This window comes from Pteropus medius, unplaced genomic scaffold (assembly GCF_902729225.1).
Source record: "Pteropus medius unplaced genomic scaffold, Ma_sr-lr_union100, whole genome shotgun sequence".
NCBI classification, from domain to species: Eukaryota; Metazoa; Chordata; class Mammalia; order Chiroptera; family Pteropodidae; genus Pteropus; species Pteropus medius.
The window spans coordinates 67,257,584-67,281,483 of record NW_024349800.1 but is presented as its reverse complement, the minus strand read 5'-3'; the positions used below and the strand labels follow the sequence as shown (position 1 = coordinate 67,281,483).

General features: G+C 48.7%; 1 protein-coding gene across 1 annotated transcript in view; it reads left to right on the top strand.

Moving 5' to 3' along the window:
* The window catches only part of DSCAML1 (DS cell adhesion molecule like 1), a 324,128-nt gene that overhangs the window by 260,249 nt on the left and 39,979 nt on the right, over positions 1-23,900 (top strand). The window contains exons 12-14 of the mRNA XM_039888022.1: positions 15,505-15,704; positions 16,234-16,330; positions 16,943-17,071. Coding sequence (XP_039743956.1) covers positions 15,505-15,704; positions 16,234-16,330; positions 16,943-17,071 — 426 coding nt within the window. The remainder of the gene's footprint in view (positions 1-15,504; positions 15,705-16,233; positions 16,331-16,942; positions 17,072-23,900) is intronic.

Sequence of the window (23,900 nt, the reverse complement as noted above, 5' to 3'; positions counted from 1 at the left end):
CTCCTGAATGCCAGCAGGAGCAGAAGAGTAGGGCCAAGGGCATTTGAGACCTGAGGGCAGTCAATGTGGATGGCTGAGCATGGCCACAGCCCCTGTCTTAAGTTGGAGGGTCTGACTGCCCTTCAATGCTACACAGTACCTGGCTACTGAGAGATGCTCCTGTGACAATGTGACAATGTTGAAAAGATGGAGCATGGATGCTCCGGATCTTCTCTGGGAACTTCCATTTGCCTCTTGCTGCTTTTACACAGGCATACTGCTCCAGCGGATCCACCCTCAGCTCTTCCCCTTGCACATCCTTCTCCGCCTTCTTTGCCCTTTTCCCCCTTCATTCTCCCTCAACTTCCTCCCATCCCCCCAACTCTGACTTAAATTGAAAGGGCACAGGTAGGTAGGGAAAGACCCCTGGGCATGTGGGTCGCCAATGGGATTGCCAAGGGAAAGCCATTCCTAGTCATCCCTTAGTCCATCTCAAACACCCCACACCACCAATGCTCCTCTCACCTACTTGCCGAGCTGGCCACAGAAAGACCTACCACTTACAAAGCCAATTTTCAGACTTGCTTCAATGCCTCTAACACACTCAGGAAAATGTTGACCCAATTTGGCTCTACCTCATCAGACCTCACACTTTTGTGAACTCTCAAAGTAATCCTTAATCTTTAATCCCCACTTTGGCCAAGTAGAAGAAAGAAAGTAAGTACTATGTCAAAGAGACATACATCATGAAAAGTATTCAAGTGTCAAGTTGGACATTCGTGGTTGGCTTCAATGGGGGAGTATCCACACATTGATCCCCACAATTTCCAATGATAATTCAACATATTCTCACTGAGAACTCACTAAATGGGTCAGTAAAACCCTGTGACTAAGGAGCATGGACTTTAGAGCCAAATGGACCAGGGTTCAAATCTCGACTCTGCTTTTATTAGCATTTGTTAGCTGTGGAATCTTGGACAATGATCTCCATAAGCCCTGATTTCCTCCTCTGTAACTTTGCAACTATAATGCTTTCTACTCATTGGTGAGGTTTAAGTGACACGTACACTTACAGAAATCAATGCAGTACTTGGCACAAAATGTGCATTTAATAATCAGCAGTCACTAGTTTTAGCTGCTGCAAATCTAGTGATGAGTAAAACAGTTGCTCTTCTCCGAGAATTTAGAATCTTGAAGAGGAGATAGACATACACCTAAAACAACTCTAATATAGAAAGCGATAAGTGTCTTAAAAGCTATACATAGGTGATACAAAGAGAATCTGGGATAGAGTAATCAATTTTAATTTTGTGGGCCAATTAGGGAATGTCGAGAGAAGCTCCACAAATGCAGTAGCTACTAAGTAGGACTCAAAGGATGAGAAGGATTTTGACAAGAACTAATAGGGACAAAGATCATTCCATTCCAGGATGAGGAAGAAGCATGACAAAGGCACAGAGTCAGGAAAGCCCATGAATGTCATCTGGTGAGGTGGTACCTGGAAGAGAGTGAAGTGAGGAGAGACAAGGAAAATGAATGTCAGGTGTTTATGGGCTTTGGAAGCTACATGTTATCTTTCTGTGGAGAGTTGACTCTTGATATCAGACATCAAACCAGAGTTCCAGGAGCCCCAAGGTCTGGTGGGAGTTGGGATTCCAGAGCTGCTTCTTAGAGAATTGTGATGTAGAACCTTTGCTTGGGGCCCCAGATTGCTAAGGGGATATTAGAGGGGCAAGTGATATTCTAAGTTCCTAGACATCCTTGCTGGTAACCAACTGGGTACCACTGTTCCCCACTCCTCACTGACCCCCAGCGTGTTGGTGTTGGCAGAGCCTATGAATGCCTAAACATTTAACCCAGCCTTGCCACCATCACAAGTATAACACTTCACAGTTTTTAAAGCTCTTCTCATTCCTTGCCTGTGAGGTTGGCAGGCAATAGTTCCTTCTCAGTAAAAGGTAAGGTACTGGGTCAAGATCATTGGGTGATATAGTCCTAGCTGAGATCTGAACCTGCCTCTATGGACTCATGGTTTGATAGAAAGAGCACAGAGCAAGAGACAGAAGACTAGATGCTGGTTCCAGTCAGTGATTCATTGTCTATCCCTTCCCTTCTCTGGGCCTCAGTTTCCTTATCTGTACATTAAGAGGCTTGGACTAGAATCTAGTTACTAGCTGATCCCAAGGTCTCTTTCAGCTCAGACAATCTATGATTCTAGTAGTGTGCATGTGGTCCATTCAGGGCACCAGACCACTTCCCAGAACTTGGTTGAATATAAATATAATTAACAGAAGAAAATGCCATATCCACAGGGCTACCTTTTTTCTTCCTTTTAAAATGTGTGTGTGTGTGTGCGTGTGTGTGTGCGTGTGTGTGTGTGTGTGTGTGTGTGTGTGTGTGTGTGTGAGAGAGAGAGAGAATGAGAATGACCAAAAGGAGGAGACAACTCCTCCTCCAACTGACACATGGGGAAAAAAATAAAACATCTTCAAAAAGAATACTTCACCGAGAGGCAGGTACAAAGCCAGGCTGCTTAGTCTGGGGTGCAAGGGGATGGCTGTATTTTGATGCTGCCCATGCATGGCAGTGTCTCCTGGAACCGGTAACCCCCTTGTGCAACAGGTTAGCTGATTAGACAGGTCCTGGTACATTCCCTAGACTCCCCTCCACTTTGTGAAGACGTCAATGATTAGGCCAAGGCAAAGCTTACAGTTAATTGAAGCCATAAGTGTTCGTTGTATGGTCTGAGTGTTGATTTGTTTGTTTAACAAAATGTCAGACCAATTAAAGCCAGATCCAAGAGCCCTCTACAAGCACACACCCAGCTGCAGAGTCACAGGAAAGCAGGAGGGTGGAAAACAGAGCCAAGTGGGGACTGGGGAAGTGGAGGCCCTACTCAAGCAGAAGGAAGCCCTGGGCCTGGATAGACCAGATCACCTGCCAGCATTTGTCCATAGTGCAGAGGTCAGGATGCAAAACTTTGGATAGAGAACTATACATCCACCGACCTGAGATGGTCCCAATTTCAAGTTTGCCCAAAGGAAACTCCTCCCTGTCAGGCAGAAATAGCAGCTCCCTTAGACCTAGAGACTGGGGCTCCTCTTCTAGAGGGCCTCTTCTGCCCTTCTCAGCCCCTGCCCTTCCCACAGGGCAAGGAGTCTATGGCCAAAGGAAATGAGTTCCCAGAGCCCGCAGCTCCCTTTCTAGACCATTCTCTGGGTACTCAGGAAATGCCCTGCCTAAATGCCCTGAGTGAGCTTCTAGGACCTTTCAAGTCCTCTTCCCCAGTCTGTCTTCCCAAGGATGGACTCTGCCACCAGTGTGCCCCTAGATCTGAGAGGTGGCTGTTTGCAGAGAATGCAGATGGAGCCTGAACATGTGGATCAGGATGTCCGTGCAGATATTTATAAAGCTCCTTTCAGCACACAGATGAAACTGAGGTACAGAGAGTCCCAACAACTGGCCTGAGGTTTCCTTGTGTGTTCTCTGGTGTTAGGTCCTGCTCTTCAGCAGACTGAAGCTCCTTGCAGGCTTCCCTCTCCCCTGTGAGAATTTCCTCTGTGGGAATTTCACCTCTGGCACTCAGCTGAGCACAGGCCTCTGCCTACTTTGGCCTGCCTTGCTGGGGACTGACAGGCTGACTGATGCCCACAGGTTTGGTCCAATCACATGTAGGGTCACAGATCACCTTCCTGGCACTCCCATCTGCCTTTATGAGGCCCCTGATTGGGTGAAGAGTAGGTGGGACAGACCCTATGCTGGATCTGCAAACAGTGGGAAGAGGTGACAGGAAAGCAGAATGGCAGGCAGCAGAGCAGGGCTGAGGCATGAGCTCTGAATCATTTGGCCTAGGGCTGACGCTGACCCTGTACAGCTGTGGAACTTATAGCAAATCACTTTCTCGCTCCACTTGAGTAGTGGTCATCAATCAGCCTTACCTGCCCAGCCTCAAGGGGGCCTGTGCCAAGCTGGGCCAGCCCAGGCTCTAACCACCCTAAGCAGGACGAAGGAGGCCAAATGAGTAGGTAGCTTAAGGGACAGGAAGGTCCTGACCAGGGAAATGGGAGTCCTGATTTCTTGTCCCAGTCTCTCCTACCACATCCCGGGTAAACTGGGCTCAGTCATTCTCTCTCCCTGGGACTTAGTTTGCTCCTCTGTTCGGAGAAGTCACAACCCTCTCTCCCTTTCCTTCAGCCCCTGAGGCATTAACAGAGCTCAACAAATAGGTCACATTCTACTGTGCCAGTAGAGACCTGGCAGGACATCTGTTGCCAGTTCCAGGACCTACATTTCAGAAGCTAGAGCCTTTGATGTTTCAGGGTTTTCTAGAAAGAGACAAGTCGAAACCAAAGGAATGTGGGATATCCTACAGATCTCAAAAGGTCAACAGTATCCGTGCAACTCCATTACCAATTTAAAAGTGCCTGACCCAAAGGTCTCATCTTGGCCCTTATCTCCTACTTAGAGGCTGTAAGCAGTGGTGGCATAAAGTACATCTTGACCCTCATTGGGTCACTTGACCCTCACCCCTGCAGTCAGTTCCCCTGACCATGAGCTCAGAAGAGCTTCCAGATGGATCTGGGTTTCAAGGTGTCATTCAAGGCTTTCCCTATATTCAGCTTCAGCAGATCTGATGAATAACAAAACTAAACGCATCATACGTGCCAACCAAGGAAAAGGTGGCAGTAAACATTTTAAGTCACAAGAAGTCAGGGTTATCACTGGGTGCCTAGGTATACTAGATAAAAAAAATACAGGCAGGCAGCGGACTAAAACAGTACCTTCAGACCCCTCCCTAAGAGGGGAGCCCAGAACTGCCCCGCAATTATGATCAAAACCCCTCTGAACTATGGGGCAGGATATTGTTGGATCAGTCAAGCAATATAAATGTACTTCCTGGGTAGCCCCAACTTGTCCCGCATGGTATCAAGTTCTTAGAGAGAGAAGGGCAAGATTAAGTCACCATCCCTGCCCTCAAGGGATTTACAGACTAGTTAGAAAGCTAAAACTAACCTTTAGGAAACAAGGCAAGATTACATGCTAACAGGTCTGGCACTTATATGTGCATTGTTGGGTTAGAGAAGAGAAACCCCAATGTTGACAGACGCGATCAGACAGAGCTTTCTAGGGGAGCGAGACTTGGGCTGAGTCTTAAAGAATAGGTAGTGTTTGGATAGGCAAAGAGAAGAAAGGAGGGCATGCAGGTGGAAGGAACAGCATGAGCAAACACGCTAGGGTAGGAAGCCTGTGTGGGAGGCAGTGAAGAGAACATCTGTTGGGAGAGGAGCAGCCTGGAATTAGAGGGTGAGGTTGGATAGAAATAGTGGCACCGAAGTCTAGATATGATAACTAGGATCTCGAGCAAGGAATGGAGAGAAAGGGAGAATCTAAGAGTCATTGTGCAGAAATGAGTACCATTCACAGGCACTGGGGTTACAACTTGACATACCTTCAGGGGAGATACAATTCAATTCACAACAATCCCCATGTCCGGCGATTTATTACCCATAAGTCCATGCTTTCCAGAATTCTGGAAGCTGAAATATTCTCCTTTCCAACATCCTACAACTGCCTTTGTCCGAATCTAACCAGTCTCCTAACCAAAACCTCTCTCTTGGTCAACAGTCAAAAAGCCTAACCTGTGTGCTGAGCTCTATCTAGGGCAGGAGTCAGCAAAATGGGCCTTGGGCCAAATCTAGCCAGCCATTTCTTAGGCTGGAACCAGCCATGCCCATTCTTCATATCCTATTGTCCATGGCTGCTTTGGAGCTACAGAGACAGAGTTGAGTTGTTGCAATAGAGACCTATAGCCTGCAAAGCCTAAAATATTTACTATCCAGCCCTTTGCAGAAAAAGTTCACCAATCTCAACTCTAGAGTATTCACGACAATGACCTGGAAGTACTTTCTAAGTAAATAAAGATGGTGTTGTCTCCTTTTGTTTCTGAAAGGATTCTGATGTTCAGGGTCATTCAGAAGCTGGAGCCTTTGGTCATTCCAGAGTTGAGTGTTCTCTCATCTCTAAAACAGGAATAAAAATACTACTTCACTTCCTGGGGTTGGGAGAGGGGGTGAACTTAATGAGATAATTCATGTGAAGTACTAACTGGGGTCCATAGCACATGATAAGCATTCAATAAGCGTTAGCTATTTTAATTATTACTATCATTTTCCCAACATTCTTGGGAGAGCAGAAGACCAAAGGCAGGGGGAGAACTAGTTCCCCAACCTCACTTAAAAAATACTCCCCGCAGCCAAGAGAAGAACTGACTGATCCTACTTTATAGCTGGAGAAAACAAGGCCTAGTAAGTTTGAGGGTCTCAAACGGGACCACCAAGCAGCAGAAACAGGCTGCAGTCCATGTCTCAAAGGTCCCCCATCCTCAGAACTCGTACCCCAATCCCCCTCACACACACACTTCTTGCCAGTTCTGTCCCCCATGTATATGGGAAGTGGATAGCTAGGGTCCCATGAACCCCCAGCTCCCTAGCCACCTCCCCACCTCTCAGAGCTGAGACTGATTGCTTCCATGCAATTTAAATTAATCTCATGCTTCAGGTGGAGCTTGGCTAATCAGGGGAGACAAGAAGCTGAAGAGGGTGCAATCAAATTAACAATGCTATGGCCCTGGCTCTTTAAGAAGGGAAAAACAAAGCAGGCACTAGAAGGCGTCCCTACCATCAGCCCTTACCCAGGGGAAGCCTGAAGCTGCTGCCAGGACTGAGCACAAAGAGCATCTCCCACCTTCCATCCGCCCTGCCCCCAACCCAGGCCAGCCACCCCACTGTGCTAACAATGCCCCTTTGCAGTGACTTATCTTACACCACCAAACAAGGCTACAGTTCTTGTCAGAGTCTTGTTAACAGGGAGCAGAGACATAAGACTTGGGGGGATGGAGGAGAGTGGGCTGGGTTGAGGGAAGGAAAGGACCTCTCACCTGGAATGGGCACATGTAATCCTTTCAGAAACAAAAGGATATGAGGGCATCTGAGCTGGGAGGTTCCTTTCTTCCCTGGCAAGAGGAGTTCGTAGAGCTCTTGGGAGCCTTCAGGGCATCTACAGTCCCTGGAAAAGCCTCTCCCAGAAGGCAAGGAAAAGGACATCCAGAAAAGCATTTTAGCCTGCCCAGAGAGAGCATCCTTTTAATTAAAAAAAAAAAAAAAGCTCTTTGAGACTCCTAGAGAGATTTCAGTTAGACTGAAGGACTTCCCCAAAACGAAAAGTTCCTTGGGGATGGTGAAGAACACCAGGACTTTGCTGCCCTTCTTCCATTCTTATTGGCTTTGAGGTCAGTCCCACCTGAGGCAGAGGAAGGACCAGAGGACACCTGCTAGAATGGAAGGAGGAAAAGGAGGGTCATCCGCCCTGTGTGAGAATCACCGAGGCTAGGGGTGGCTCTTCAGGAATACTGATGCACGGACCCTACTCTGGGCCAATTAAATCAGAGCCTCTGGTAGTGGGGTCTGTGCAATAAGATTTTTTAAAGCTTCCCAGGTAATTCTTATGTGTAGCCAAGCCTGAGAATGTTCTCAGGCCACCCACCTGAAAGAGCAGAATAGCCTCATCTCCTGGTCTCCTGGTTTCCCAAACCAATCTTCTTCCCCCCAAATGTGGCTACATTTCTCTTCAGGAAAGCTGGGCTCTGTGCACTCCCAGGTTCCTCTTCCTGTCTCTACTTCCCTTTTCTAACCAGGGTCACTTCAGTGGGTAAAAACCACGGGCTCCCTAGATGAGTCCTGGCTCTGCCGCTTACTGGCTGTGTGACCTTGGGCAATTTACTTCTCTATCGGATTCCCCATTTGTAAAATGGGAATAAAAATAGGGTTGCTTTAAGAATGAAGTGCTTCGATGCATGTAAAAGAATGCAGAACAGTGTCTGGCACATAGTAAGTTCTCAATAACATAAAATACTACGATTATTATATACCCAGGCCCATGAATGGGGTAAAGGTGTGCCCCGCGCTTCCTTTTGGAATGCAACATTCCACTCCTCCTTTGCATTTTATCATACCTCTTCCAATAGCCAGTAACATTCCCATTCTATTTCTTCAACATTCTCCTTCCCACACTCACTGCTACTCTCCTTTGGGTATTCATAACTGAATCTTCCCTCCCTCATAACTTGGGGACTTGTCAGAAACACCAGCTGAGCTCCAATCACCAGACAGAAGAGAGGGAGGGAGACTGAGACAGCGAAAACTTGACTCACCATCCCCTTGACACCTGCCCCCGGCCACAGCCTGCCCTGGACCACCCCACCCCACAGCCATACTCCAGTTTTCAGCCTCCTTCTGCACTCCCCCTAGGACTCATCCACATATGTCATTCCCACACAGCTTCGCACTCCAGGGACAAAGCCCAAGATGGGAGAAAAAATCAACCAGGCAAAAGGAGAGGGCTAGACTAAAACCGGAGGAAAGGGCACCCGTGAATTGTCAGAGGACTTGGGGCCTCATCTCCTTCCCGGCACTTGCCAGCTGTGTGACTTTAGATAAACCACTTAGCCTCTCTGAGCCTCCACTTCCTCATAGGCTTAGTAGGGGCTAATAGTACCCCCCACCTTCTTAACAAGAAAGCTGCTCCTCACAGAAGGCATTCCAGTGCTCTGTAAATTATAAGGAGCAGCTCAGCTCAGCCTCTGAGGAGGAGAGACCCCAAAGAAGGAGGAAGCTGGAAGAACAAAGGAGGGGGCCAAGTACATGCAGAGTCAAGGGGCCCTAGGACTCCATCTCCAAGCCTGAGGAGTTGGCGGGGGGAAGGAGAGTAAGCCAGGAAGCAGAGCTGTCTTGTGGTGTTTTAAAAATCTATCAGCCTCTCACATCAAATTAAAATGTAAATAGCAGCTGGTCCAGGCAGGACCTCAGGGGTGACAGGGGCCGGCCTACGAGTAATTTCACAGACGGAAACCAGTTACATCAGATTCTGACAACTGTCTTGTTTCTGAAATTGATTTCCTTTCCCCTCGGCTTGCTGCCCCAGGAGGGCCCTGGAGCAGGGGAGGGGTGTCTCTGCTGCAGCCAGGGTCTTGCTCTTCTCCCTGGCGCCTGCCAATAGTCCCCATTGGAACCAGCAGGAGGAAATCTGGGATTTCTCCAGGGCTGTAAGACAGTGGCCTGAGAGCCAAAAGCCCAGTAAGGCTGCTCCCTGCCCTGGAGTAAATCTAACTATGAACAAGGGCAGATGGACCCAGGACACTAGGGGCAGGGGTGCAAGAGAGGCGCCCAGCACTTAGGAGCCTTTCTTCTGTCCACAAGTATATGCCGAGTCCTGGATAGAGATGCTTGTACCCTGGAGAGTCAGAGACAAGGAGACAAGGACACTGCAGTATGACATACACTGTGCCAGGGAAGCTCAATGCCCAGATGAGAGGTGTCCAGGTCACACCAGGACCTCCCACAAGACCTCGGAGAAAAGCCCCACCTTCCCCAACTAAGGGGCCCTGTTGGAAGGAGCTATGTATTAAGGGGCAGCCTTCTCACATGGGTCTCCCTGATATCCTTAGGCCCAGTCCCTCCCTGTTCTCAGTTCCTCAGAGAATCTCCCCCTGAACCCCTCTCTGTACAAAGAAATTAGGTTTCCCTGTTAATTGAATTACACTGCAGGAAAGCAGAGAAGTTGTATCTCATTAAAGCCTCCCGTGTCCTATTGGAGCAATGTGTTGCCTTTGTGGCTGCTATTAGCATTTGTCATTCAGGACACAGCCCTGTGCACACGATCCCCTTCTCCTCCCTGCTTTCTCCACTGTACCCATAGAGCTGCATTCCCCGTGCCTGCCCGGGAAGTGGCCTGCCGCAGCTGCCCACCACAGAGAAGCCACAGCTTTTTGGTGACAGCCAAATTCCATTTCCTAAAGCCAGATACTGTGTGCATACGTGGCAGACAGACAGACGGCGAGAGGTGGCCAGCCCCTGCAACCACAGTAATACAGGCTTAAAAAGGGTTTCCTCGTTTGAAAAAATGGGGTTAATAAGACTTACCTCTCGTGGATGTTGTGAGGATCATTGAGCAACAGCCAAGAGGCAGAAGCATCCAGCTTGTTACCTACTGCATTACGGCATCACGGGCATAGACCATGGAGCTTAGTCAAGAAATACATCAGGACCCAGGCTTGGGAGTAGACGAATAATAACTGTACTTACCTCACATGAGTTAATTCATGTAGAGTACTAAAATACTGCTAGTACCTGGTACATGGGAAGTTCCCAATAAAAAGTAATTATAAAATGTCTGTGTGTGTGTGCACGTGTGTGTGTGTGTGTTTCTCCTTCAGATGACTGTATATATCTCTAGAGAATTCTTGGGGTCTGCCTTCAATCCAGAAAGTGCTTTGGGGCACAGTCAGGTCTCAGCACAGTGAGAGTTCAATCGTGTTTATTACTCTGATTCAGTGGAGCAGAGAGACCTTGTGGTCCAGGGGGAGGTGGAAGGAAGAAGAGAGCAGATGGGTTGGGGAAGTCTCTATTAGGGGACTGCCTCATTAAGCCCATCTGAACAGCAACCGGAGGGAGGCCTCCAGTTTGTGGGCACAGGAGGGCACCGTGGCTGTTGGAGGCCGTGGCACAGTGGCAGAGTTCTCTGTTCTCGTGTTGGCAGGAATCCTATAGGCCAGGGAGAAGAGAGGAGGCAGATTCTCTGCTTCTTGCCCAAGACAGGGGGCTAAGACCTCTGTATGCAAGGAAAAACATATCCTGAATCACATAATTGCCTCCCAAAACAGAGAGCTGGATTCTCAGACCATTTTGACCTCTCTTTAGAGACCCAGACACCTCCAGGGGCCCAAAGATAAGGGACTTCAATCCCTTTGTATTTTTTCCCACTTGAATCTTCGTGATGCCCCTGTCTGTCCACCTGTAGTGCACAGAGCTCACCGCTCCTGCTGCTGTCCTTTCTCCAAACAGCGAAAATTACTGGAAAATTCCTTAAGGCCAAATACAAGTTCTGTCGTTCCCACTCCATGCAAGTTACACATTCCTAGTGTTCAAGGTCTCTTCAGATGGCATGGTTTGAAGTCTGCCCATCTTCCTGGTCACACTCTACCTCGTTAACATCTTCTGTTGAGTAGAGTGCCCAGAACAAGATAGAATGTTTCATGAGTATCTGGAGCTTATAACTAAGTCCTAAAGCAGTGGTCCCCAACCTTTTTGGCACCAGAGACCAGTGCTCCTATGAGATTTTAATGCCTGATGATCTGAGGTGGAGCTGAGGTGGTGATGTTAGTGCTGGGGAGGGGCTGCAAATACAGATGAAGCTTCACTGCTCGCCGGCCGCTCACCTCCTGCTGTGTGGCCCTACTCCTAACAGTCCACGGACTTGTGCCGGTCCACAGCTCAGGGGTTGGGGACCACTGTCCTAAAGAACTCAGAAATAGTTCTCATGTTGCTGTACCTTCCACCACGAACATCATAGCTTTGTGTGTTAAGTACTGCCCTCTCCCATTTGTCTACTTTTAAGATGCACTGCTGTTTACTAGCAGTGCGACCATGGATAAATTGCTTCCCTGTGTGGCCTTAGTTTCTTTGTTTATAAAAGGAAGTGTCCATGTAGACGATCTACACCAGTGCCATTCAATGGAAACAAAGTTCGAGTTATATATGTAATTTAAAATCTTCTATTTGCCACATTTTCAAAAAAGTAAAAAGAAACAGGTGAGATTCATTTGTAATAGTATATTTTATTTAACTCAATATACCTAAAATATTAACATGTAATCAATGTAAAAATTATTAATGAGATATTTTACATTCTTCTTTTTCTCTTATGTCTTTGAAGCCTAGTATGTTTGACACTTACAGCACATCTCAATTTGGACTGGCCACATTTCAAGTACCCAATAGCCACATGTGGTTAGTGCTACTATACTGAATACTGTCTGGGCTCTGAATTCTAGAGTTCTGTGATTCTGTGGAATAGCCTGGCAAGTAATATCTTAAGGTATGCATGTATTTATCTGATGCTCTTCTTGGAGAGGGGCATGAGAGCCTCAGGGTGGGAATAGATTTTTTCGACGGCTGCTACGTGGCAGGCACTTCACATCTATGAACCCTGTTTGCCACCATAACAACTCTTCAGAGTAGCTTTCCATGTCTTCGTATCACAGGAAATGAACTTGAGGCTCAGGGAAGCTAAATAAACTGTGTCGAAGACAACATAGCTAGTAGAGACATGAGTAGAAACCAGGCCTGCCTGGCCCCAAGCCCTTCAAGGTGATGGCAGGGTGGGGCACAGAAGCAGTCTCCTCTTCTTCATTGATGGGATCCTCTGAACCCACCCTGAACTGTGGGGCTGTGAGGAAAGCATCGGGCTGTCCTGTCTGGTGCTCACCGCCTCACGAGCAGCCCTGGCAGGAAGGTAAAGGGAACCCACCCTAGACCCCAGGTATGTTTTTTACTCGGGGCTGAAGGACAAGTGGGCTCTGAGGCCTGTCCAGGATATCTGGAGCTCCTGTTGTCTCTGGTTGCCCCCATGCCAGCTCTTCAAACAAACCCAATTGGGAAGACAAACTCCCTGAGGTGGGACTGACATATATGGATGTGCAGGTTTAACACTGTTCAAAGGTACATAACCTAAGGCAGGGGTCCCTAACCCCTGGGCCGCTGACTGGTACCAATCTGTGGCCTGTTAGGAACCTGGCCACACAGCAGGAGGTGAGCAGTGGGTGAGCAATTGAAGCTTCATCTGCATTTGAAGGCACTCCCCATCACTAGCATCAGCGCCTCAGCTCCAGCTCAGATCACCAGGCATTAGATTCTCATAGGAGCAACAGTCCCTGGTGCCCGAAAATATCTGGGACCACTGGCCTAAGGGTAAAATGGAGTCTATAATTCTGTACTATGCTGAGGCTTGATCCTGCTCCCACCCCTTTTCACACACACACACACACATACACCCTTCTGCATGAACATCCCCCAGCTCCTCTGTGGCTTCAACAGCAGCCTCTCAGGAGTAGGACCCCTCTTCCCTAGGAAGGTCTCAGGGCTTGGCCCAGCCACGGGTCCCCAGCCCCAGTCTCTGACGAGTCACTGTGAGGCAGGGGCAGCGGCGGGGAGGGAATAACTCACGTGCCTCTCCTCCCCGCATTTCAATCCTCCAGGAAAAATGGAGGCATCTGCAATGCAAGGCCCGACTTGTTGATGTAAAATCTTACTCTATATTCCACCCAGGTTTATACGAGTGAATTATGCAAATCTTTGATGGAAAAATATTCCTCCGCACATCCTTGAGAGTGTAAAACCGTACTCAATAATTCATACTCGGATGTCTCTGACTGCAGGCTTTTTCTTCATTATAACTTGCACCTCGTTATTTGTCTTTCACGTTTTATTGTATATCCTGGTGTAATGCCGTGCATTATAAAATTTATCTGCTTCATTATTTGATGAGCTGGGGCTGGAGATTGTGCCGGGATACTGGTGCAGGGGCTGGAGGCCTGGGCTGCCCTCAGTACCAAGTCCTGCATGACAGAAGGCAGAGGAGGTGGCTGGTTGTATGATGTGACTTTAGGGACGTCAGAAATCACCCTTCACCTCCCCCACACCCATTCCAAATGTCTCCTCACCCACTGACTGGCATCTCAGGTCATACCATTACAGCTCCATGGCTTCTTTCCTTTCTTTCTCCAAAGGCTTATTTGTCCTTAGAAGTCAGATGACCCTGGAGAGTTTGCTGGGAAGAACATTTTCTGAGTAGGTCTTTAAAGCTGGAGGAGAAAGAAATCCTGAGGACACTGGAAAGGAAAGAAAGGGCCAGCCACTGGAGTGGGTCAGGGACATGGTGCCATCAACCACAACTCCTCCCAACCTATGTCCTCCAGCATGGCTAATGGGCACTCCTACCAGGACAAGAGCCACTGGGGACCTGTACTCTGAGAGGCGCGTTTTCCCAGGAAGGTGGTGAGAAAAAGGCAAGGACAAGGACAGTCCTCTAGATGCATCAGACCAATTACCTTTCTAGGACCTGCATATTGCTGCCTCCGAGCCTTTGCCCCAGCAGGTTCCACTGCCCACGGTGCCTCTGTTCTCCCCATTTAAGCCCTGCCGTGTCAGCTCTTGTGCATTTCTCCTAGCATAGTACTTTCCATTCTTTGCTGGAATTGCTCGTTTTGTCATCTGTTCTCACCACTAGAGTGAAACTCCCTGAGGTCAGGTTTGTTCTGTTCACTGTTAACTCCAGAACCCAGCGCAAGGCCTGGCACCTAGTAGATGCTAAATAAATACTTATTGAATAGATGGATGGTGCCTTCCCAGTACCCCTCAGTCAAAATTAATTTCTCCTAATACCTTCATGAAACACTCATCAAATTTTCCTCATTTTCATGTTGCTCATGCAGGTCTCTATCTCCTCCTCCCCTCTCTTTCCCCAGAAAGCAAGAACCCTTCTCATGTCATGTGTGTCCCCCAAGCCTGGCATGGTGCCATATAATGGCATAGGTGCTCTATGTATATTTACTGAATTGGATGGGAGAGAGAGGATGGGATTTCACTGGCAGCTAAGACCATCTTTCCCTCTGCCCCTACCTCTCTACCCTCTCCGCCATGGCACTCATTCCTGGAGGAAGGTCAGGACTGAGCTGCCTCTTGTCAGGGCAGTAGGAGGCGTCTCCTGATGGCCAGCCAGGGCCTTGGTTGTTTCATGATGGTTTTCTCAGGCCAGCAGTGGGGATGGGGTGGGGGGGGGGCAGGAGTGGTGGGGTCCTGTTAGCCCAGCTTAAGGGGTCCTAATTACAGTGGTGCTACTCAGGGCTTTCTGATGCATTTGGTTGGGAAAAGTAGGGGTTTCTCAGCTCTTTGGGAAGGTGAACCAATTGACTGATGTGGACAGAGCCTGAGCCACAGACACAAAGCAGAGGCCCCAGTGATTCAGAGCAGGGTTCATGGCCTGGGGTCCAGAGACCACCCCCCTAGGAAGTGCACTGATCCGATTCAAGGGGTCCAAAATTTGGGGTGGGGGAAATCACGTTTTTTTTTTTAAATTAATTTCTAAGTGAAATTTTGAACATAAGCGGCCAACCACAGCAGCAGCAGTACCGGTGACTATCACCAATAGAAATCCACAGATACTTTCACATCACACTTGTTGCAGATACTTCAAAATATCATAATCGTCATTATTAAAAAATCATGCTAACATTACCCAACACTAGATCTTATCTGATAAAAACATATATTGTTCAAAAGTTTGCTTTTGAAGGTTTTCAATACTTGTATAACTATACTTCAATATATCTGGTTTCCTCTGTAATTCTACATATAGTACGCATTTAAAAATATTCTGACAAGGAGTCCATGGACCATAAGAATCCCTGGTGAAGAGAGGTTGCCCCAGTCATGGGTGGGGAGAGGGAGAAAAGGGACAGGCAAGTGAGGTTTCCTATAGACCCCTCAACCTTTATTAGACCCTCTGCCTGGGGCTGAGGTGTTTTGCGGGGAGGGGCAGTGGGAGGTCGGGGCATCTGCGTGGGCACGTGCCCCTCCCCCAGCCTGCCTCCCCTCCTTCACTGGGGCCTCCTGCACCTCCTCTCCTCCCCAGTACCAGCCATGATCACCTCTCACCCCAACACCACCATCGCCATCAAAGGCCACCCCAAGGAGCTCAACTGCACGGCACGGGGTGAGCGACCTATCATTATCCGCTGGGAGAAGGGGGACACGGTCATCGACCCAGACCGCGTGATGCGGTATGCCATCGCCACCAAGGACAATGGCGACGAGGTAGTCTCCACACTGAAGGTGAGTGCCCATGCCCCTGTCTCAGGGAACCCCAACTCTCAGAAAGTAGGGAGCCCGCAGCTATTACATCTGTACCCAGTTGAAGTAAATGGGAAGGCTGGGAGCCCCTCCACATACCATAAAAGTACCTCTCCTTTCCTAGCTATTTCCCTTCTCCACCCAGTAACCTCTGCCTTAGAACCTCACTATATCTGCTTTCTGACAACCCCACCGCCATGAAATGTGTGGACCTTTCAGCCCTCCCTGTTCTCTGGAACCCCTGGGCTCCATTCTCCCTCCCGGACTCTCAGCCCTCCTTCCTTCCTTGACCCCTCTGTCCCTCCCTGCATAGCCTCTTCCATGCTTCCATCCGTGGAACTTTCTGGGAAGAGAAGCCCTTGACAAAACCCTTTGTGGGTCTCCCTCCCAGAAGAATATGGCCTCACTGATCTTCACTAGAGTGAGCCCCCTTCAGCAGATTAGTTCTAAAAGACTCTCCCCATTTCCTCCCTCTCTCCTTGTCCTCCTGCCCCTTCTGGCCTCCCCCCAGCTCAAGCCTGCGGACCGTGGGGACTCAGTGTTCTTCAGCTGCCATGCCATCAACTCATATGGGGAGGACCGGGGCTTGATCCAACTCACTGTGCAAGGTACCCTCACCTGCTCCACCATTTCCTACCCCTCCCAGGGGCCCGGGTTTCTGCTGCTAACTTCACTTGCAGAGCAGGGACATTGCCCACACACACACAGTGGCAGAAGATGACAAGAACTGGCCTCTAGGGAAAAGCTCCTCTCCCCTTCCTTCCTGCCCAGAGCAGGCAATAAGGGTCCTTCCAGACACACTTCAGACAGCAAAGTTTGTAGTGGCTACAGCCCCTGTCAGGCACGCTGGCTCCCAGAAGTGCAGGGGCCTGGAGGATGTGTGGGAAGGGAAAATCAAGCTGGGAGAAGTTGGGGGCTCTGCATAGGGGATAAACAGGCCCTCGGCTCTGAGGAGTCCCACTGAAAAGGCCTGCCTACTGCCAGACCAAGGAAGGGAGGGGAACAAAGCAGGAGACAAGCGTGCCCCCTCTGCCTGAGCTCTGCTGCTGGGCTGCCCCCAGTCGCACTGCCCACATCCCAGGATTGCAGGGTCCTTGGGTAGACCACAGCTGACACCAAACCCCAGGAATACAGCAAATCTCTGGTTCTCCCTGGGGGTGGAAGAAGGCCAAGGTCTTTGCTGCCATCCTCACTGTGCTCCCTCCCCCGTCATGCCCCAGAACCCCCAGACCCTCCAGAGCTGGAGATCCGGGAGGTGAAGGCCCGGAGCATGAACCTGCGCTGGACCCAGCGATTTGATGGGAACAGCATCATCACGGGCTTCGACATCGAATACAAAAACAAGTCAGGTACGCTGAGTGCTGTGCCCACCATGGCCCTTCCGCCACCTGCCCTGCCTGGGCCCCTCTGGTGGGACAGCCCTAGAGCCTCAGAGCTGCCATCTGAGGCAGACACACTGGCACCCACCAGTGCACAAGCCCCTGTGGCCCAAAGGAGGGACACTTGTCAGGCTAGGAACTGGGGGGGCAAACAGAGGGACCCCAGTTGATGGAGGGGAGGTGTCAGCTCCTTTCTAGAACTATCCCCAGGCCAAGGCCCACAGGGTGGTCTGATTTAAAGCAATTCAAAGGCCCTGAACTTAGGGCTCAGGGCTGTGTCTGTGGAATCAGAGACAGACATCATGGGGTTGACTGGGTCTTCTGAGCACTGCTGGATTGGCATGATGGGGTTGACTAGGGGTCAGAGAGCCAGTCCTTACCAAGAATGGGTTTTGGGGCAATGGGAGTCCCTGGAAAGGTTAGATCTAAGTTTCCTCCTCCTAGATGCCTTCCCAGATCCCTCCCCTAGGACCCAAGCTAACTCCTATGAGGCTGCCCACCACTGTGAAGCCCCATGGGTCCCTGGGTCTCTAAGAAAACAGGGTGGGGGCATGGTCAGGTAGAGGGGACCTCAGAGGAGACAAGAAGCCTTGAGAGTGAACCATGCCAAAAAAAAAAAAAAGAGGCATAGGTGTTCATGTTTCTACCTGCGTACAAATCTCTGGACAGTGCAGGAGGAATGGGGAGCAGCGGGGTGGTCGCCTTGAGAGGGCACCTGGATGGCACCAATGCAAGATCGAGAGGAAAACATGCTTCTCATTCTGGATCCTTCTGTACCTTTTGATTTTGATACCATAAGCCTGTATAAGCTTTCCAAAATCATTTTAAAATAAAACACAACAAAGAATCTAGAGAACTCAGCCCTCCCTAGCCTCCCTTTTCCTGCCAACTCTAACTCATCTTTTAGGCCTTAGAGTGGGTCCAAGGTTTTGTTCCCACCCTCTGCCCCGAAGTCTTCCATATTCTTTCTGGATCCCTTAGCACAGTATGTGATCATTGGCTGGCTGGCTGTTCTCACCTCTGGATGGTCCAAGTTCTACTCCCTGCTGTTTTCCCAGCACCTGGCACAGTACCCGCCACATAGTAGATGCTCCACAAATGGTTGTTGAGTGAGTGGAAATGAGACACAGTAAAGCAAATCTCCTAGCTGTGTATTTACCTCTGGAGAAGCAGATCCAGGGCACTGGGTCAGTCATCTTTGATACAGGTTTCTATGAAGAGAGTCCCGGCCCTCAGAAGCTTACAGTCTAGTTGGGGAGAAAAGTCAGGCTGCAGCCAGCCACCCAGGAGTTTACCCTGAGTGCAAGAAGAGGGCTGCAGAGAGAAAGAGGGCTTGCCTCCAACAGGGGTCAACAGGGAAGCATCTCTCTGGTCCTACAGAGGCTACATTGAGCTGTGTCTTAAAGATTGAGAGGTAATGGACTAGATTCAAGGAAAAAGAAGGGCAGAGCCTGAACAAGGCATGGTGCAGCCCATGGGGTGACACATCTAGCAGAGGGTTCACAGATCTACTTCCCAAGCATTAAAACTAAAAAATGCTCTGGGGCCAGCTTGAGATGGGTCCTCTGGGCTGAGCCTTCGCTTTGTTGTGGAAAGTCATTGAGAGCCACTGACAATGGCTAAGCTCCCAGAGGGAGATTGAAGCAACATGGCACTGTGGAAAAATTCATCTGGCACCCGAGGGAAGGAGGGGAGATTAGCAAGGAGGCTGCTAAAGCCCTGCAGCTGGGGCAAGGTGATGATGGGCAGCAGGGCCTCTGTGGAGACAAAGAGCATGGAGAGGAGGGGTCTGACTGTGTCCATCTCACACCTTAGGACTTTCTGAGGCTGGGCACGAGCTGCCCAGGAGCCAGACAGGAAGGGCTAGGTCTGTATGCAGGCTCACATTTCCATGTGGTAGTGGTCGCTCCGTCTCCCTGCCCGGCTGATACAGTTGGCAGGGCTCTGTTCATCTTGGCGGGTGGAGAGTGGATGCCTGGACTGTCACTCCTACCGCTCCCCTACTGCTCCTCGTAACTACCTCTCTGCCCTCCTCCCCTATGCTGCCCTCTCTCCTTCCACTGTCCACTCTCTAATGTGTGGAAACCTTTCCTGGGGCACCAGTCAGCAGAGTGAAGCTGAGAACATCACACATCTGGAGAGCAATGCAGAAGGAGAAGTGGGCATGGAAGACGTAATTTTCAGAGAGTGTCCGCATCTTCCCCCAACCCCCTTGGCTCCCCTGCAAGATAAAGAACCGCCATACTCCACTCTAGAGCCAGGGTGTCAGGAAGGATGGACAGGGTAGAGGGAGAGATAACGAAAACTCAACCTCAGAGTCTCCCTTCAACAAGGGCTTTGCACTTATAAAGTAAATCACAGGATCAAGAGCACAGAGGAGCCAGCCGGTCCTGCCCCCTGCCTTTGGCTTGGACTGCTCCAGACCATCCCACTCACGCGGGCATCTGTCCAGGCATTTAAGAAAAGGAGTTCCATGAGAACTGCAGGGGTCACCATTGGGGTCAGTCAGAGGCCAGGAGCACAACGCAGCTTCTTCATTGTCCTAAGGTGGGAATGGCGATGCCTCCCTTGCAGGATTGTTTTGAGGATTAAAGACAAAGCAACTAGCACTGGGCTGTCATAAACCACTAATAAATGCAAGTTTTTCTCCCACTTCTAACTCAAATACTTCATTTGACAAGTTACAGTCCTTTGGGAATTACAGGCTGAAATACATGTGTCTGTCAGTCAGCAACATGTACTGAGTGCCATCATTTTTTGCAGAATCATGCACCAGCCATGTGGTAGGAAAGGAAAAGAAATAGGAGACAGAGTGTTGCTCTTGGAGCTTACAATGCAATCGTAAAACAATTGTGAAACATACACTGTGCACGCACACACAGGCACACACGCACTTTCAGCACCATTACAAAGCACTATGCAATCACAAGTAATACACCACAAACTACATTACATGAGAACTAAAAAAGGTATCCTAGGGAACAGATGGGCAACTCAAAGGAGGGGGGTGTGCACGTGCATGGTTGTGCATAAATGTGTGTGTGTGTGTGTGTCTAAGTAGACCTTTTTCCTGCATGTGAAATAGTGGAACAAGAACCACTGCCAAAGCAGAAGACAGGGTGCCCAAGTGTCAGAACTGGGTGATCTTTTGCAAGCTATGTCATGTCTTTCAGCGTTTCTTTGTCTATCAAATGGAGACAATAACACCCACTTATCAGGGGGTTGTAAGGATTAAGTGGGTGTGGTGACATGTAGAATTGTCTAGCTCAGAGCCTGGCACATACTAACCCTCCACGGCTCTCCATCCTGTGCCTCTACTCTCCCTTCCCTCTTCCTCCTGCCCCAGGCCACACCCACCCCAGATCCAAACCATCTACTCCTGACCCCCCTCTTTGCCCCAACTGTGCCTTTGCCAGGTTTTCTGCCATGTTGCTCATCATGCTAATTTTCCAAGGGAAATTACCAAGTCTGCCCTTTCTAAGCCATCCGCTCACGCTGACTTCTCCTGGCCCCAGGCAGCAGAGTAATAATACATGAATGCTGAATGATAAATAGCACCGTCCACACAAATCTATCAGATGGCGCTGTGCAGATTTAAAAAATGCAGACACCACATTTCGCCCCTGTTCCCCAAGCAAAAAGAAGGGGTGGATTATTTGAGGACGGCCCTCCAAGCCCAGAAGGCGGAGTTGTGGTGCCAGCAGTCAGCCACCACGGGGTGAGCCAGCCTGGTGTGACGTGTCTTTCCATGTGTGCTGGAGTGTAGCTGTGAGCGGGACTGGTGTTGGGAGGCTGTGTGCAGTCGTTGTGACCCAGGGAACCTCTTCTCGGGGCTGCAGAGAGAGTGCCATAGGGGCTCAGAACCATGATGCAAGGAGAAAATCAGAGATGCAGAATGGATTTGTTTCTCTAGCACAAGCAGCTGAATGCTCCAGATGTGGCTTTTGTCCAGGCTGCTCCCCCTCCACAGTGAATGTATCTCCTGAAAAACCAAAGGCTCCAGGGCCCCTCCCAGCAAGCGCCCCACAGAGTAGAAGGCACTGACATCTCCCCAGCCACTGCCTTATTTTTTAAGAAAAATATTTTGCATCATAAACCCTTTGATGAAGAAAGGGAGAGAGAGCCCTTAATGAAATATGTTAATCTGGGCAAGCCAGGCTCATATGAAAGGGAATATTAAAAGAGACAATATTCGCCAAAGCTAGTTCAGTACTCTGAGAGAGCTGAAAAGGAAAGGGAAGAATGTAGGGCCCCTGATTTCAACTATTCAGGGTCAGAGATATGGCAGCGATCAAGTTTGGAAAATCAGCTAGATGCCTCCAGATTTGACTCTGATGCATTAGCCTGAAAGAGTTGTGGAGAGAGAGCTGTTTTGTGCCAACATCAAAGATGATTTGAGAACACAAGGTCAACTCCACCTGCAAATGACTGGAAAAAGCAGGGGAAAAGGGGCCACTCTCTGGGACATCCCCTCCTCCTAACCTTCCTGTGATTGGCAGCTGAGTGAGGCAAGGAAGGGAAAGGTAAAAAGTATTTACTGTGACTACGAAATGCAGAGAAACTCCAAGCCCAAAGTAAAACAAAAAAAAAAAAGAAGCTGTGATCTAAACCAACGATGAGCTTTAAGTACCCAACACATGCAAAGTTGGGGAGATGGGCTCAGTTTTAGACATAGCTCTTGCCTTCAGGGAGCTTAGCGTCCCCTTGGGTAATTGAAGATACTGTGCAATGAATAGGGGCTCCAAATGCTGTATGAGTGTAGAGAAGTGTGGTGAAAGATGAGGCTGGAAAGGCGTACACGGCCAGATGTTGCAGGACCTAGGTCATGTAAGAAATTTTGTCTTTATCCTAAGAACAAGGAAAATGTATTGAAGAGTCTTATGCAAGAGAATAGCAGTATCAGATTTGGTCTTCAGAAGACCACTCTCAATGCCAGGATAGTGTTAGGCCTGTAAGAGGTGCCAATCATATTTGTAGAGTGAGAGATGGCTGCAATGTGAAAAACAGATGGAAGGGGGCACACCGTGGGTTCTGGGAGGCTAGCTAGTTAGGATGTCATTTCCAAGTGGCTTGGCCTGGGGTAGGGATGGAGATGGAGGAAAGTGGAGAGATTCAAGAGGTACATGAGATGCAAAAGCTATAGGACTTGATAGGCAGGGAAATAAAGAGAAGAGTCGAGAACAACACCTAAGTTTCTGGCACAACATGATGGATGGTGGTGCCATTTCTTGAGACAAGGAACCCAGAAAGTTAATGGGTTTACAGGGTGTATGGTCAATACTCTGTCTTGGACATGTTGAGTGTGTGTGAGGTGTCTTTGAAACATCCAAGAGGAGAAGTCGAGTAAACAGTTGGGCTTTAAGGATCTGGAGTTCAAAAGAGAGATCCAAGCTGAATACAAATCTATGAGTTATCTGTGTACAGATGGAAATAAAAGCCATAGGTAAGAAAAGTGTTTAGAGTGAGAGAAGGAGAGCCTAGGATGGACCCTTGCAGAATAAATCATTAATAGTAGGGTAGGGAAGATGCACCTTCAAAGTAGACAGCAAAAATAAAATGACCCAAGAGATTAGAGAAAAGCTGGGAAATGTTTTATCAGGGAACCCAAGGGAAGAGTGTTTCAAGAAGGGAGAAGTTCAAGTGCTGAACATACCTGAGAAACCAAGTGAGAAATTGGGCTTGGTTACATGGTGGTCACCTATACTGTGGATTTATGGCACTGATGTTTTTGTGGGATGAGGAGTAAATAGTGAATGTTTACATTTTCCAGCATGCACCTGAGCATCACAGATGCTTGGTAAACATTAGCATCGCTTTTCCTTAGACCCACTGTGTGCTGACACATCATGTGGGTCTCTTGCCTCTGCCTGCACTCATCAATTATGAATGCACTGACCTCTTGACCACTGTTTCCCTTATATAAACATGGCAAATCAAGAATGATGTGTGAGCTGGCACCAGCTCTTAGGATGCCACAGAGACAAGTGAACACCTACCTCCATGTTGCTAGTCCATTCTCTCCTAAACCAAAAGACGCCCACAGCAGAGTGGAGCTTACCTATTTGCAATTCTGGCTTAACCTGACAGTCACAGAGTGACTCTCCTGGTGGTTAGGGTGTTTTAAATAAAAGACAAGCACAAAATGTGTTCATGAGCATCCACAGCCGGCCGTTTGTGACTTTGGCTCATGAAACCAAAGAATTAAATGCAAAACTGCAGATGGGGAGCTGGGACAGTGCCTTTCACAGATGACGAGGCCGCACTGCTAAAAATGGTATTTTGAAAAACATCTAAATCTCAGTTAACCAGAATCTGGGAGAATAGGGTAGTCTCTCCTGCTGAACCAGTCTCCTGATCAGCTTTTAAAAAAAAAAAAAAAAACAGAAAACCTAAAAAACCTCTTCCTAAAAATCTTTCTAGAATGTGCTAGCCTTCTTTCCTGATTTATTCTGCTATTTCCTGATTAATTCGACTGAGAATTTTCAGGATCCTCTACTGTAGATTTAAAAGGAACGGAAAATTAGACTGAATACAACATCAGGACATGACTTAGGAAGATTTTTAAGCCCTGCTACCAGCTTGTGTCCTTGTGCTTTGCCTTATTTTATTTTATTTTCAAAGTGGAGTGCCAATAAAGTGATCTAGTTATGAATTCTAGCTGAGGCATTGCTGTAACTGAAACCCCTTCCCATTTTTTTCTGGAATCCCCCAGTAGGTGCACAGTAAAAATATATATATACTAAAAGAATGACTGAATTCCTCTGGAGATTCAGAGTGCTTACTGTCACAGTATCCCTGG